The sequence below is a fragment of the Xiphophorus couchianus genome, chromosome 21 (assembly GCF_001444195.1).
Source record: "Xiphophorus couchianus chromosome 21, X_couchianus-1.0, whole genome shotgun sequence".
Taxonomy (NCBI): domain Eukaryota; kingdom Metazoa; phylum Chordata; class Actinopteri; order Cyprinodontiformes; family Poeciliidae; genus Xiphophorus; species Xiphophorus couchianus.
This window is the reverse complement of record NC_040248.1, coordinates 18,465,591-18,482,330: the sequence shown is the minus strand read 5'-3', so window position 1 is coordinate 18,482,330 and position 16,740 is coordinate 18,465,591. Positions and strand designations below refer to the sequence as shown.

The 16,740-nt window shown below is 41.3% G+C and overlaps 1 protein-coding gene across 1 annotated transcript in view; it reads right to left on the bottom strand.

Annotated features, from left to right (window-relative positions):
* Nucleotides 1-16,496, bottom strand: part of ahrra (aryl-hydrocarbon receptor repressor a) — a 74,187-nt gene extending 57,691 nt beyond the window's left edge. The window contains exons 1-3 of the mRNA XM_028005328.1: nucleotides 16,096-16,496; nucleotides 15,565-15,657; nucleotides 14,003-14,184 (exon numbers count right to left, since the gene is read on the bottom strand). Of these exons, the coding sequence (XP_027861129.1) occupies nucleotides 14,003-14,184; nucleotides 15,565-15,626 (244 nt within the window). The 5' untranslated portion in view covers nucleotides 15,627-15,657; nucleotides 16,096-16,496. The remainder of the gene's footprint in view (nucleotides 1-14,002; nucleotides 14,185-15,564; nucleotides 15,658-16,095) is intronic.
* Between the last annotated feature and the right edge of the window lie 244 nt (nucleotides 16,497-16,740).

The window sequence follows — 16,740 nt, the reverse complement described above, 5'->3', positions numbered from 1 at the left end:
TCCGGCTGGATAAACCCGCGCTGCGCCGTGGAAGAACATGTGATGCATATTTAAAACATTTGCAATTTGATGATGAAAACAAATCCTGGCACATTAGCGCTGAGAGTTTCACCCCTTCGCACGCAAAACTTCCAGCTGGGGAGGGCCTCAGTGTGGGCGTGCGTATGTATATATGTATCCATATGTGTGTACGTGTGTGTGTTTAAGTGGGTGAAGCCCGCAGCTGTTTAAATTCAGCTCGTCTGTGCAACATGCCAATTTGAACAAGGTCCTCGGGGACAAAAACAGAGCGACGCCTCTCTTCAACTCTCTTCCCGCTCTTTTCCACGCTGCTAAACACCTTTTGCCTCCATCACCAGATTCATACGCCTCCCTGCGCCCCCCCCTGCTCACCCCATTTCACTTATTCAGGCTCAACAACCATGTTGAACTCAAGCACCTGATATGATGAGCTGACCGATCCCTCCGCTCGCTGTTATGCACCATCTGTCAGAGGTCGCGACCCCGTTCTTAAAGAATTAGATCAGCGCTGCGTTAGCCTCTGAGAAAAAAGGTCCAATTCGCCGCCACCTATGGCAGCTACGTGTTCGTAAAAAAAAAAAGGTCACAAGGAGCGTTTAGAGTCCATTAATGTGACCGCAATTAAGGTGTTGAGCGCGGCAGGAGAGTTGATAAACTGTCAGAGGCGTCATTTAAAGTGAGAGTCTCTGTTGTAGGAGTTGAAAAAGAGTGACAGCTGAGCTGTTGGCGGCAGACAGCAGTTGTAGAAAAACGGCTGTATGATGAACGGAGAGAGGGGGGGGAAAGCAGAAGGTGGGGATTTGTTTCAGCTTCAGAGGATCTGAGATTTGAGAGGATTAAAGGTGTCAGCTCGGATGCCTGCAATAAAAGTAAGTGAAGTGTAACTTTGAAGACACTACAGAAAGTCAGTCATCGCCTCTGGTTCACATCCTGCATGTTCAGTGGATGTCCTAACAGTATGCTGTCCCTGCATGAAAACACTGACATTTCAATCCAAAAAATAAGTAAATAAATAAATAAAATCTGGCTGCTTTGATTTAAATCTGAAAAAATACTTGTACTACAGATAACACAATATAACACATCAAATATTACAGTTCTGGTGATGTTATCTTTGATGTTTTATTTTAAAGCAATCATTTAAAGGCGGTATTGTCTATTTTCCAAGCATATAGTTTTATTTTATTGCATCATATTCAAGTAAGTGTATCTTCAGTTGTAAGAAAATTTCTCAATATATCATTGCAACATCAAAAGAAATTTGACGCCGTGAAATTGAGCTCTGTCTCTTTAAGAAGCTCCTGCTCCTTCCAACACTTCGCCTTCAGCACAGGAAAGCAGCACCAAAAGATTGTATTCATTTGAGCTAAATAATAATCCCCAGCTGCTAGTTTGTAGAATAGACTGCAAAAAAAAAATTTGAAAAATATTTCTCCCATCGTATCTTTGACCTTTTTTCTGCTTTTCTTTCTTTTCCACTTGAACTGCGGTTCAAACCACTCAGAAACCTTTGGAGAGCTTTTACAACTAATTCCCCCTGTGGGGGTTTTTGGTTGCTGAACATGTAAGTGAAGTAGTTACTCACAGATGACTTCTCATTTAAAAAAAAAAAAAAAAGGACTAACTAATTTGAAATATCTTCCAGGGAATTTTTACCTGCAAAGTTGGGGTGGTTCCCAACTTTTCCCAACAGATATTATGTGAAATGTTCCCACTCAGGAGGATAAATTATTATTTTTATATGTCAGCACACAGAAAACGATGCACCGCTTGGATGAAGTCAGGTTTGGAGCTCTGTTTACCGTGGAACATTTACACTACACCTTCCTTTCTGCTGGCTAACAGCTTCTGCCTGGAGGCTGGAGAGCTAAAACAAGCACAAGTCACGCAACTGCCTCACTGTCTCTCCCTCCCTCTGCGCTCAGCAGAAACACACACACACATTGCACACGCATATCTTGGTGTACACCTGTGTGTCTTGGAGAGATGTTTGCCCCTGTAACAATGCGCCTGAGTGCCGGCGAATCAGAGGCCACCCTGCTGCCGTCGGCCGAGGTTCAGCCTCGTTCCGTCTTCTTTTTCCTTCCCCCGACAACAAGAAAGCGTCGCACACGTGCACGTTTGTTCTCGACAGGGAAGAGTCGTCCATCTGCTCGTCTCTCTCGCATCGTAGATAAAGAAATTGTCATTATTTTCCTCGTCCGGCTCACTCATTCGATCATAATTCAGCTGAGGGCGAGAGTTCATTGAAAGTTCAGACTGATGTGGGAGACAGTAGCGAAGGCCCTGCCAGCCAGCGAGAAGCACAGAAACCTTTCAAACACATTCTCTTGTCCTCTTTAATTACTCTGCCCGTTTCTCACAACAGTATCTGCCTACGATGCCGCGTCAGCATTCATTCAAATTAGATCGTGCATCTCTGAGCTTAAATAAAACAATACCCCCCGTCCCATCTACCCCAAAGCTTCCTCGGCTAACTCTTAACTTCATGTGACATGCTCTGAGGAACTATTTTCACTTATGCCCTGCTGCTTTTTGTTTTTGCTTTTTAATCAAAATGCAGATGAAACGGGACTTCGTCTGGTTGACGGTAGTTAGCGTATCGAGCTGTATCGGGTCAGATGCCGCTTTGGTCAGCAATCTTTTCAAGCGCATGGAAACATATCGATTAGCGTAGGGGAGGTGGAGGCGGAGGCGGAGGGCCCGGACCGTTTGTGCACACTGATGCGTGCTTTGATTAAGATAAATGGGGGGTGACGGATACAGCAAACAGCCAGATGAAACCAGCATGCAGACACTGTTGGATGGCAGTGGATACATGTGTTAAATGTGGTGAGGCTGTCTCGCCAGTCTCTCACTTCGAAAAACCAACGCGATCTTTATCAGTGAGGCAGCTTATCAAAGGCATGTGCTTTCTCTCTTTCGCTCTGTCTGCCGTTTGTAGAGCAATCAATAATTATGGTCCACAAGCTACAATTTGTTCTCTTACTTTGACTACAATTTTGCCTCTTCAACGTTTTGTCTACTGCCTCCTGACAGAGCACCAGTGTCACAGTTCATTCATCAGGCAAAGCACATTGTGTATCCCTCCACCAGCTTTGGCCATAGGCAGACTGCACTACTGACACCCATGAGGATGATGTGCGGGCGGCCATGTTTATCCGGGATATTATATTATGAGTCACCAGTCAATGCTAGAAGTGAAACAAAGCAATGTTGGGCTTTTCTTCTGAAAACGGCCAATGTTTAGGAAACTTACAGGAAATTGTTTGACTTTGAAGTTCCTAACATAAAAATAGCAGTTCTGAAGCCAAAAGAGACAATTTGGATTTTTTTTAAAGTGCGATTCTAAGACGTTTTTCTCTGTAACATTTCCCTCACTTAAATAGAAAGATGTTACATTGCAGTTAGTTTGAAGAAAACAGAAGGAATCCCCTTCATATTGGAAGGCTAACAGCTTATTTTAGCTAATTTTTGCTACTTAAGTGAAATTAAAATGCAATTTTTAGTGTATAGGGTACAGCAATGTATTGGGAGATATCAAACATTACCTCTTTTATCTCTATTTAACACCAGAGTTGTTCAGTTGTCTCTGAACCAAACAAAATCCTGTGTGATCATTTTTAAACCTGGACAATTTTGAAAACGTAAAATCTTTGATACCGTCGTATTAATGACAAACCAGTAACCAAAATACAAACTTCACTCTTTGTAGTTTTCTGTGTGTCTCATATAGGAATCACGGCACATCCGAGAGCATTCTACTCCCAATTGGCTAGCCACTGTTAGCAACATAAGCCAGTAACAATTTTCCTCAATTTAATTTGTAGAAATACAAAACAACCATGTTCACAAATAGATATTATATACCACTGTGTGTCCTATTTATTGAGACCCAAACCATCAAAAAGTGCTAACAAAATGTTTACTCAGGTAACTTGACTACATTCTATATGAGTGGCAGCCATTTTGGATATTAAACTAACGGCTTGACTAAAAGAACAGCAATAGATGTAACAACGGTCTCTTGTGGAAGCATTGATGTTAAATGCCGCACAATATCCCAAGCATTTTCAGCTTCAGTTCTTTGAAATTGATTAAATTAGCTAAAACAGCAGCTAGCTAAAACTGTCTGGGAACATGTTAGCCTTCCACCACTTTGAGGACTTCCTCATTGTTTTAGAAGTTAATAGTGACATAACATCTTTCTACCAGAGGTCAAAAAACTAATTTTATAACTACTGATGATAACTTTGCTTTTAACACACTGGGGGAGGCTAAATCTCTAAGTGATGCTAAAGTAAGTTATAGTAAAGACCAACAACGTGTGTATTTGTCGTAAAGGGGAATTGATGTAAATTCCTAACATAATCTATGAAATGTGCAGCAGCTTGTATTTAAACAGCACAAGACAAACTGGTTTGCTCCCTCAGCCAGTTTTCTTCAGAGCAGCATGTAAGATTTGTAATCGTGTAAATTGAACACGCCGTTTAAAAACAGCTGGGAAATGTCAGCATGTTTTGCAGCATTGCTGCACTGTTAAAGTGTCACCATAATATAATTATCAAGTTAATCTCCCGGGGCTTTGCAGTGCTTGTTGCTTCCCCCCTTATCCCTCTGCGCTCCCCTTGCTGAGGCGGAGCGCCTCGCTAAGCGGTAGCCGTGACACTAATTACACACGACAGCTTCCAACAATAGTGTTGGACCAACAAAGGCTTCTGCTCCCTCTGCAGGAGTCCCTGGCTGTCTATTCATACTCACTCGCACCAGAAACACACACTATACCCGACTGTTTGCACACAAACACACCACCCACTGCTGCGTGGCTGCCTCTAGCTGTTACAGTGAGGAATCTAATGGAGACCCCTCTGCAGTACTGATGGGAGTAATTCACTTATGGCTTCTGTGATCTTGAGGGCCTCTGCTGGCCCCCTTTCCTTTAAAATGTCCCTCTCCGTTCAAGTGAATTCAGTGTCTACGTCTATTGAGAGGCCCCAGCAAATCCAGGGTCATTCCTTGATTTAACTGTCATGCTTCTTAGTACACACAAGGGATTAGCATCGCTATTCTTTAGTACTAGACGGCAACAATTGTGTTTTACCATTTCAGACAGAGAGCGTAAAAGAGGATGGGCAGAGTCGCACATTAAAAGTAAAGAACCAAGCATATCTGTGTCTTGTTTACGAATTTTGTAATTGCTAGAACTTACTAAAACTTGAAAATGTAACCTGAGCAAGAGGAAAACCAGCCTAGTCAAAGTACAGCCAGCCAAAATAGGCCAATAGATAAGCAAAGCAAAGGTGTACTGGTTTAAATTCAGCTTGTTCCAAACAAAAGTAATGTTTTACCAGAAAAAACACTGGTGTTTGAGTTCAGCCCTCTTTACTTACATACCCTTAAATAATAATTTACCTAATCGGTAAATAAATGGGCAATGTTGTGCGGAAAAAACTGAAAATTGCACATCATGCTGGGAACCTGGTTTAACCATGATAGATTCAGGGTTATGTGCTCCTTACATTTCTGTCCCAAACAGTGACTTGTAAGTTGGCCAAAAGTTGGTGTTTTAGGTCTAGTTTACACAAACACATTTTTAAGAGTTTTGGTCTTTCATCAACACAAGAACTTTATTATTACTAAAACCGAATACTTATAAAAATTTATAAAAATCTGACCAAAGTGGAATTTTGAGGAAACTCCATGTTTGTTGTTTGCATGTCTAGAGAGTTTAGGGTCCAGCGCATTACAGCCTGCAACAAATAATACGCTGATATTCCCACATACTTACTGTGACACGGTTCCTAATCAACACCGTCTAGTTAGAACAACTTCTCTCACACGTTTGCATCTACCCATCACCTTCGATCATCTTCCCTGTCACTGCTAAAGAAAAGCAACCCCACATTGTGACGGGACTTCTTACGGCTTCCTTCTTGCCACTCTCTTGAGACTAATTCTTGACTAATTCTTGTCAACAAACATGACATTTGAAACAAACTGGGGCTCTTGTGCACCTAAATCAAGGAAAGGGACGCTAAGAAAGTGATTCAGCCTGCAGTATACGTACACTAACCTAAGCACTGTCAGTGCTTTCAGCTGCAGTACATCTTCACAACTTGTTGCACGAACGTACAGACATTGCATGTGGAGGAAAGAGGAAGAGGGAAGCTGTAGCACTGGCACTGAGGCCTGATCACGCACTGTTCATGGTGGAAGGTGTTTTTCCTCAACAGATGCCAGGGCAACAAACAAAAGTGTTTAAGAAACGACTGAAAAGGAGACAAGAGAGCAGACGACAGGGGTCGGTCTGACCTACCCAGGTCGCATGAGGAAAGCTGCAGGTGGTTTCACACCTGCATCATCGCGTAATTGGGCTTCTGGCTTGGAGTGACATTTTAGGGTTTTTTGGAGAGAGTTTGAGCCTGTGCTGGTCCAGTGAAGTGCGTGTCAAGTTGATGCCTGCTATCCAATCATGTTTCACTGATTCCAAGTGATGCTTATCTCCTTGGCCCTCTAACGCCGTAATTGGATCAAGCAGTAGGTGCAAATGGAAAAGTCAAAGGCTCTGGCCTTCGCAAGGTTTAAAAGTTCAGTCTGACAAAAGTACAGATAAAATAAAGATATGAACTTTTTAAACAAAAAGAATTTAAGGTGCACTTAAATTCACTTTTTGTCCTATTGCAGCCACAAATTCCAGTCTCTTTTTTTTGTAATTTTATAACAAACACAAGATATCTGAGTAAAGGGAATTTCGTACAAATCAATGCCACACTTTTCAGATTTCTTTGCTTGAAAACTATGCATCAGTTTCCTTCTGTTTCACAATAACAAAACTACTTCTTGCTGGTTTATCCCTTTCTCAGGCCACTATCTGAATGTTAAGTCAAATATTAGACACAACCATTAGATAAATAACTTAAGAGACTCAATTTTTATGGGAAACTGCAAATATTTTAAATGATTTTTCTCCTCAGTGTCATCTCCAGATTTTCAAGACACTTGTAAAAACACCATGTCTTAAGTAAATCTGGTTGCGAACTAACCAACTATGTGCTTTGTTTACGAATATTTATATAATCCAATCAGTGTATCTAAGTTGAAGATCTTCCCATGTAATGAAATTGCCGCATTACAGAACGAGAGCCCCGCTTTAGATGTCAGGAGTGAACGAATTTTGTTTCAGAAACAATTAATTGACCACGCCGTGACCTTTCCGCGACTGAACCTTTACACTTCATTCGCTATCGTGCCGATACATCTCGGACTCCGCCTGACCATCTTGTCTGTGTCTTAAGGAAGGAAAAAGTGTAGGGTCACTGGGAGTTTAGCAAACACAAAAGTCTGTCTATGATTTGACCTGGTCCACAGTTCCACCCTTGAGCAAAAAGACTCCATTCAGAAGCGGCTGTCACGCTGCTGCACTTCCCGCTTTAGGAAATCAAACGGCCCGCACTGGTTGCGACCAAATTTGATACAGACCTGACATGGGAAGAATGAACCCAAAGTAATGGCAAAGTGGTGGCTTACCTCTGTGAAATAGTTTTTAATTAGCTGGTGATACAATAAAGATTCAAACTGATTGTTGTGTCTCATTTCCCTCCTTCCTCTGTCGGGTAGATGGGTTACAAAACTGTCTCCTGTCTACTTGCTGACGTCATTTGCCTAGCGTGAGTCTGTGGGCTCTGTGGTGTTTCTCTTCCTCTTTTATTATAGCTCAGCAAGCAGATAACAGCCCAAGGAAAGTCATTTTGAAACTGCACTGCATACGCTTGATTAGCAACACATATCTACACCAAAGTGCTGCTGTTTTTGTTTTTTTTTCATATTCTTTTCTGTCTAGGTTTATGTTTTTCTACCTGGTCACTACCTAACATGGCATGGAGGCTAAGGAAGGAGGTTTAGTGGAACGTCCAGCTCGATGTAGACACGTTTACATCAGAGGCCTTTACAACCAGCTAGCTTATGAGATCCGTCTCAGAGGAAACACTGGCTGGTGCAGTTCGTAGCTTCTGGAGCTTTTGGGTGTTTATTATTCTTATGTGCACTAGAAAAAAATACATATTTGGAGAGGATCGATAGAAGCCATGAAATTATTCACACTTTAAATCAAGCTAGATTCAAACTAGATTTAGTTTTAAAATCTAGTGTCAGATAAAGGTTTTGTTTGACCAGTAACCACTTTATTTTGCAGACTTAAACATTTTAATGAAAATCTAATGGTGTCCAGTTCACCGTTTACAGCAGAGATCAGTAAGGCCGGTGTGTTTATGCGGGTTATACATTTATAATTTAACTTTGAATAAAGCCTTAGCTAGCTTAGCGCTAATGCTGAACTTGCTCAGTCGAGAACCTGAAAGACAGCATTCAGGGAGAAGGCTTTGAAATAGATTTTAAAAAACTTTTTAACTATTTCATAATTTTTATGCCTTAATTGTATCTTTTTTGCAACAGAGAACAGTTGGACAGGTATGTTTACACGGGTCATAGTTTGAATTTAACTGTGAATAGAGCCTTAGCTAACTTAATGCTAAAGCTCTACTTGCTAGCCAGCTGAGTACCTTAAAGATGATATTCAGGGAGAAGTTTCTGGAATAAATTTAAAAAATCTTTGAACCATTTCATGTTTTTTTATGACTTAATTATAAACTGATTCATTGTAATGGCCAAATAAGATAACTAGATGAAAAGACAGCGTGAAAGATGTCAAGCTTGAGCTAACAGCTGTGAAACTATCATTACTGGTTTATTTGGTTTTGTTTGATCTAGACTTGCAGGTTTTAAGTGTATTTTAATTGACGTTATTCCACATGTGGTCATTTTCCAATATGTGCTATAGTATTGATGATAAACAAATATATAAATATGAATGACAACAGTTAAAATTGTATTTATTTAAGTGTCTTTTAGCCCTTGAAACTTAACATTCAGAAAATAAAATATCAGCAGTTTAATGTATGTTTCTGGATTGTATTGACTACATGTATGATTGAATTATTGCTAATATTTCTAATGATTAGCCTGAAGTAGTGGAATAGACAAAAAAAGTGCAAAAAGATTATTTAAATACTTTTATTCTGAGAAAAGTATGATGATTCTACCTATTATCCTCAAAACTGATAAAGTGAAAGGATCTTTGCTCAACATTTCCAGTGGTTTTAAGAAGCCAAAGTAATTTTAGAAGCACATAAATCTGTTCTAAACGTTTCTCTGTGCATTTGACAGACGTTGTTCACACCCTTCACACAAGCTAAATTTATAGATTGAAAAAAGCAGGAAAAGGAAATGTATAAATCTACTGGTGTGTAAAAATATAAGGTTAAACATCAACTATGGCTTGATTATGCCTGACAAAAGGCATGACCATGCAGAAACACAAAGAAAAACTATTAAACAGATGCTAACAAGCTTTTGATTTCCAGTTTAATATTCTTGTTTTTGGATTTTTTTATTTTTTTTATACATAAAAACAAATATAGTACTAGGCGTATTGCTTCAATTTATCAGAAATGTTGTGGTAGGTTTTCATGTAATGTTGAGAGTCAATTTAATGAATTAGGGTTTGAAGCGACACCACTGAAACAAGATGTTGGTTACACCATTTCCCTATTGGGCAACTGACAATTAAAAAGCTCCCACTATATGCAAACACCAGTCTTACTGAAAAGGTGGCCTGTAGAGAAAAGAAACTTAAAAAAGCAACAAATTTCAAGGGTTTAATTGTTTTTTTGTTTTTTTTTTGAAAGGGTAGGGTTAGCAAATATACAAATGTAAAACCATCGCCAAAATAACACGAAGCTTTGTGCTGCGGGTCACTAACTTACTGTGGCGGCGTAGTGCCTTGCAAATCGGTACATTTGCAAAGCCTTAAGCTTTCCTAAAGTAATATAAACTCTCAGTTTGTGTCCAAACAGAGCGGAAACCGTTGGCCGCAGCAGGCAAATGAAACACATGCTGCACTCTTAGTTGAAACCACAACACAGGCACACAAAGGCCACAGAAAGCAATGCAATATTGTTGGACATTGCCTTTAGGCGCATAGCGTGCCAACAGCAAATAGGTGGGTGTTAGCAAGAATTAGATCAGCTGATCTGATAGCCTGAAGAGCGTATTTCATTAGGCTCATATACTTTATAAGACCGTGGGCGTTAGAGAATAAATAGACTTTTGCCGTGAGGTCTTTGGGTTCTCCGGTTTAAAAAGTCTCTTTCTCTCTTTTATCAGTGTGCAGCGTTGACACCTAGCCTGCTAAGGCTTTAATGCCAGATGAATGGAAATGTATCATACCTGTCAAATCACAGGAAGAACATGTGAACTCCTTGCAGAAAGATTCAAACCAGAACCTTCTTGCTGCAAGGCAACCGTTTGTTTCTTTGTTGTTGTTTTTTTTTATATGTGCAAAAAATACTAACATTAAGAAGCATGATGTCAGATTTTTTGTTTTACATATTTAAGGGAGTGGGTGGAAGTGCAACCTTATCAATAGTCCCGCTTCAAATCCATCTACATGATGGTGCATTTATTACACGTATAATCCATAACATCACCAAACCCTTTTTTAGTAGTTAACCCGTCACTACAGCATCTGTGTGACTTTAATTACAGTGGGTGAACAATTATTATTTCTTTCAATTTAACCAAAAAAAAAAAAACAGCAACAAAAAACAACACAAAAAACCCCCCTGAAACTAGCATGTGATAAGTTGAACAGTTCTGTCTGCTAACTGTGAAACCCGCAGGAGAGAAGATCAAAGAGTGTTAAATTAATGCTAAATATTTAACCGGCTCAGCAGTTGCAAAGAGGGCAGCGACCTAACAAGGCAGAGAGGAAACTACAGCTCACCTGTGGACATGCAACCAAATTCACACTTGACTGGAAATAAGGTTAAACAAATTTTTTTTTTAAAAGTAGATTTAAGTCAATATTTGAGGAAATACAGAACATTTTCACCCCCAGCAGTTAAACAAGTCTATGATCTCTGGAGAGTTTATATTTAACTTTTTGCAACACCATTCGCAGTCTTACATTCCAACAGTTTTAACATACTAACCCTTTTCTTGCATATTATATACTATATGATATAGTAGTATTTTTAACACACTTTCCTGCCTTGTGACTATTTAATAAACCACAGAATAATTTCAGCTGATTGAATTTTGTTTTGAAGTACATCAAATGCTGATTGGCTGACTTCCTTGAGGTCAAAGTGAAATAGGAAAAACTGTCGGTTGCTGGCTTTTATTTACACACATATGCAGGTGTGTGTAAATAAAAAAAGAAAGATTCAAACCAGCCTGAAGGTATATTTGTACAAAGGACACAGATGACCACTTGTACAAATCCCAGAATCAAACCTTCCAAAAAGCGCCTGCTTCATGACGACCTCTATCTCCGTCTCTCTGAATGAAAATTGTTTTTAAAAACTCACTGATTCCGTCAATAAATGTGTGTTTAACAGTCCAGTCTGTTGTCAAAATCGAACATCTGCATAATCATCAGCAAGTAACTTCACACAGTCCCCTGCTGGACATAGTAAATAACTGCACCCTCAAAAAAAAAGAAAAGAAAAATAGATCCTTCCTCAGTTAAAACTGTTCATAAAGACAAATGAAACCTAAAGCTGCAGGTTTCATGGTTTCATGTCTTATTTTCTGTCAGTGACTCATAGACAATTCTGACTGTTGTTTGAAACCACAGGAAGGATGTGGACATGTACTTTGCTGCTCATCTTAGATTTATGCAGCAATGCTCCATCCTCGCTCCCCGTTCGCACATCGGATGGGGATGATGAGGGTGGAGGAGGGCGAGGGTGGGGCAAGAGGCGAGGGGAGGTGTCGATAATGTGGGCCAAGGCAGTTGATCGGATGGAGGCCGCGCAGAGAGACTCCAGATGTAAACACAACCAAATCCCTCATGTTCCTCTCTAATTAATCTCATTTGTGAAGCATCAAAGGTCAGATAAGCCGGTCACTACTGCCACTAATAACAGCAGAGGAGGAGTAAACAAATACGGGCCGCGGGCCAGAGGCATATTCCAAACGCTTGCAGCGTTTCCCACGACGTCGTCTCGGATGTTTGGGAAACGAAACGCTGACGAAGGCGCCAGCTGACAATGCGACTCGCTTCCATCGCTTTACGAGAGTTTTCCAGGACTCCCTTGGCTGGGATCATTCTCGGCATCGCCCCACGCCTCGGACGCGAAAGATATCTTTATCTCGCCGTGAACCCATGGCTGCTTGGCTACTCAGATTAGCACCTGTTCTTCAACTTTGCGTGCCGGCTAAGCTAAATGAGTGTTCAGGTACATGCCAAAGAGAGAAACAGAGAGAGAGAGAGAGAGAGAGAGAGAGAGAGAGGGTAAGCATGTGTGAGAGAAGGAAGGAGCCAACAGGATGCCAGTTGTTGGGTGTCATGCCAAACCAAGGCACCGGATGGTGGAGATTAAGCGTACTCTGGAGATCACCGGGGCAAGGGGGCAAAACTTTTAACACAGATGAAGCTTACAAATCCCCAAAGAGACTTCTCAGAAACGATGGTGGGAACTTTGTTTCACCCCATCGAGGTAGACACAGTAGGCGTTGAACTTTGCGGGACCTCGACTTTTCCTCCCCGTTCGCCCTTTTATCCTCCTTACTCCCTGTCACCACACATAGACACAGTGGAGTTTTACCGAGGTTTCAGAAAGCTACGGTTTCAAAATCGCTCGAATTTTTTCCGTCACACCATTCCTGCAGTTCGAAACGTCAGAAAGCTTCGCTGAGAACAGAGTTTTCAGAGCTCACCCTCGACCATCAATTACTGTACTGGTCAACTGGCTACAAGAAGCCTACTGATCCCATGTGTGTGGAGTTGGTGGAGGACCCAAACACAAGCAGGAGGTAGGAGTGACACTTTTCAGGTGATTAATTAACTTAGCAAGCTGAAACACATAGGAAAACTCCAGAAAACACGAGAACAAACAAGAGAATCCAGCGAAGAGAGGTTGAAAACAGAGTGTATCAATACTAGGGACAATGGCTGCTGAAGCGAGGAACCTGTGAGTACAATTACCTCGATGAACTGAAAATACACACACAGGGAAGCACAGAGGAACTAACTAAACAAAACCTAAACAGAGAGTCTAAAAGTTTATTTCAACTATATTTTCTTTATACTTGCAGAGAATATCAGATTGGTTGTTTTGGAAATTTTTCTTGCCTTGCAAAATGCATACGGTCAAGTTGTGATCACTACTTGACCGTATGCTGATTCGCTCTTACTAAGGAAACAGTTTCAACAACACCTGATAAGTTGTTTTAAATCTCTGTGTTATTACCCTGATGCTGGGCTGTTTTTACTCAAGGTTAGCATGTTGTGAGAATCTCATACCAATCGTGAAAGTTTCTCTCTGAGAAAATTTAAGAGGCGAATCTCACTCGCCGCTGTTATTTCACTTGGAGAAAAATAAACATCTCATTTTCATCATCTGCGCCTGCAGCGTTTGCGTTAATAAAGCAGCGTTCAAGGCCAGTGGCAACTGAATACGGTCTTCAGGGGCACATGAATATTTGAAGTTCACGGCGGAGCAACACGAGGAGCAGGAGGAGGAGCAAGACGGCGCGTGGATCAGAAAACAAGGCTCCAAATCAGCCCACTTTCCACTTACATGTAACAGAAGTAAACAAAGGCGCAACGGTGATTTAAGCCAGAAAAACAGACTTTTTCTCTCATATTTATGAACCGTCTTGAACTCATGACTCATCGTTAGCGGCTCGGTAAAATGTTTATGCTGTGGAGTCTCTCACAGGCATTCTAAAAGAAGGGCGCAGAGAGAGATGGAAAACGATGCCCTCACAGAATATTCTCCATAAAAAAAACCTTGAAATTAACTACTTTCATCAGCTCAAACACTCCGCATCGTCTTCTGTGCTCGCACAGTACTTCCTGTGGGGGAACAAAAAGTTCTGAGCACCGCACAACGCAAACGTTTGAGGCACTCTTTACCTTGGAAGAAGCTTTTGACGCGGAGGTAGGAGACGGCGAGGCGCAGCACGGACAACTTGTCCAGTTTGGAGATGACGTCCGGAGGGAACGGCAACAGGCTGGCCAGGCGGTCCAGTTCGGCGTTGAGCCTGTCCCGGTGCCTCTTGGACGGGTTGCTTTTCTCGTTGGCAGAGGACGGCTTCCTGCCGACGACAAGGCGGACGGGAATAAACGTCGAGACGTGAACGTTTGGGATCAGGCGGGTGCAAAAGACAGAAACTTCTGAAGCAAACTCAGACTTGAGAAAACAGCCGACAAAAATGACACATTTGGTGAACTTCACTTAAAACTCTTTTTTTTTTTTTTTAAACTCACAGGTATTTATCTAAATGTATACTTTGTCAGGTTTTTAACATCACAGGACAAAAAAAATACACCTGAGCAAGTCAATCAGCTTAGATCCTGAAGCAAAAATGACTACTAACTTTGTCAATTTTTGAGCAAAACTTTTTTAGCAAAGTTACCTTTAGGAAATAATGTGCGTTAAATGCAAACCCAGTCTTCATAACTCTCTTAGCACAAAAACGGGTTTATTATTAATGACTCTTGCAGGGCAAGCAATGCAGGTTGCAAACTAATGCAAAGAGTCAAGACTTGATAAAACCACACTGCGCACAAAGAAGTCTTTCCTCTCTGCCTTAAATATGTCATAAAACCACATTTATTTGTCTCTCTTGACAATAGGCTTTTGGGGGGGTTGATGTCCAAGAAAGAGAAATCTGGCACGATAAAACCTTGTTCTTCCGAGTGTTTTCCGAAGGTAAAGTTAGTGCGTGATTCTTCCCGGTATTATCTTGAACAATTGGCGATGGTTTGGCTGGAGCGTAGAGGTATAAATGAAGTTTTTTGTTGTTGTTTTTGTTTTGTTTTTTCACTTTAACCAAAATGAAAAAGACAACAAAGGCAACCACAAAAACAGCAGAATACCAGCGCGCTCGTTTCATTTTAGGAGCTGAAAAAGTCCATGCAGAGAAGTGGTTTTGATGTGGCAAAGATTTCCTCTCAGATCAGCAGCAAAAGGCAGGGCCGAGCATGAAAACTTTATAAATGCCACAGGCCGTTTTTTTGTTTGTTTGTTTTTTTCTTTTTAGGAGGGGGGGCGGGGGTCACCACTTCCCTCTTTATTAACTTATATAACAGTCATATCTATTCATTACGTCCCTTGGGATCAAATACGAGAAGTGTGCATCACATAAAGTCACTAAAATAAAAATAAAGAAGCAAAAACCAAATTTACCCACCATTCAGCCTCATTGTCTTAAAAGCATGAACTTAGACTAAAACACTTGTAAAAGCTACTCCAGGGCGATGAAATTAATTCGCACATACAAAAACTCCAAAAATAACTGCTTAAAGTTCTTTCTTTTTCTTTTTTTCTTGTTCTTACTAGCAAATGTGTCCAACAATCATTAAGAGTAAGCCTGAAAAAAATAAAATAAATATATATATATATAATAATTATAATATCCACTTATAATAGCACTTATCAAATGCATGCACAAGATCAAGCGTGGCTCCTTAACTGTTTCTGGACGGGCTTCCTCCTCTTCCTGCCCGCGTACATGCAGTCTCCAGGTGGGATCATGATCTCGCGCTCCGTGGAGGTAACAGGTGCGCTGCGGATAAGACACGGCAAGTTAGAGCTGCTTTACGAAGCGGCTGGAGGAAGACACTTCCAGGACACGTGCAGCAGGATGACAGCTTCAAAAGCGGCATGTTGTTGACCATTATTGCGTCTCCAAAGGTCAAGCTTGGACCCCACCCCTCCAGATCAAAATGTGTAGAAAATGAGTGCATCCCTCCCCCGAGTTAATTTAAAAAAAAAAAAAGAGCCGGAGAAAGTTGTCAAACGTAGATGCTTAAATTGTCTTGTACTCAAGAGTGTTAATCATAGCGTATTGATAATGTTAAAAGGTCAGTGCAAATTCAAAAACAGTAGAAAACTGACCTCTATTTTAAAAAGATTTTTAAAAAATTACGAAACTTAAAAAAAAATAAATAAATAAATAACATTATTTTTTTTATTTAAAAAAATCAGAGAATAATACACCAACCCAGAATCTCCGTGGATTAAATCCAGAATCGAGTTGGCTCCAGAATCACATCCACTTTAAAATGTTCCACAGAGATGCGCCTGGCGGAGGTGCACCGGCTCCGGGAAGCGATAGATCCAGCGGGAAGACGAAACACAACGCGGCCGGGGTCCCTGCTCGAGCTCCGCGCTGATGTTTTCATCAGGGTCGCTCTGCTCGGAGGCAGATGTTGGCTGATTCTTTATACCCAATCGAGTCGCCCTGACTTCCTCGCGTTTCAGGTGGCGGATTCCTCTGAATGACATGTCGAGCTCTTCGCACGCAACTCGCCGCCTCGCAAAAACCGGCGCGAGCGCACACACACCGCGCGAGCGCACATACACAAAGAACAGGAGCTTATGCTGCTTTCAAGTGCTGCGCGTAACGTGGGAATTGGTCGTTGTGTTGTGGTTTGAAGATTATTGAGACTGTGGTTCCCACACTGAGCATCCAGCTTGCCCGGGGCTCCCGTGGGGGGTGTGGGGGCGCCTTATGAAGTCCGGGGCTCCCATCTCCTCTATGTCTGCCTCGGGTACTGGGGGGGCAGGTCTGTGTCTCCTCACCCCTGCCATTGTACATTCATATGGAGGAACCTTTTACACACACAAGCTTGTATTAATGAGTCCC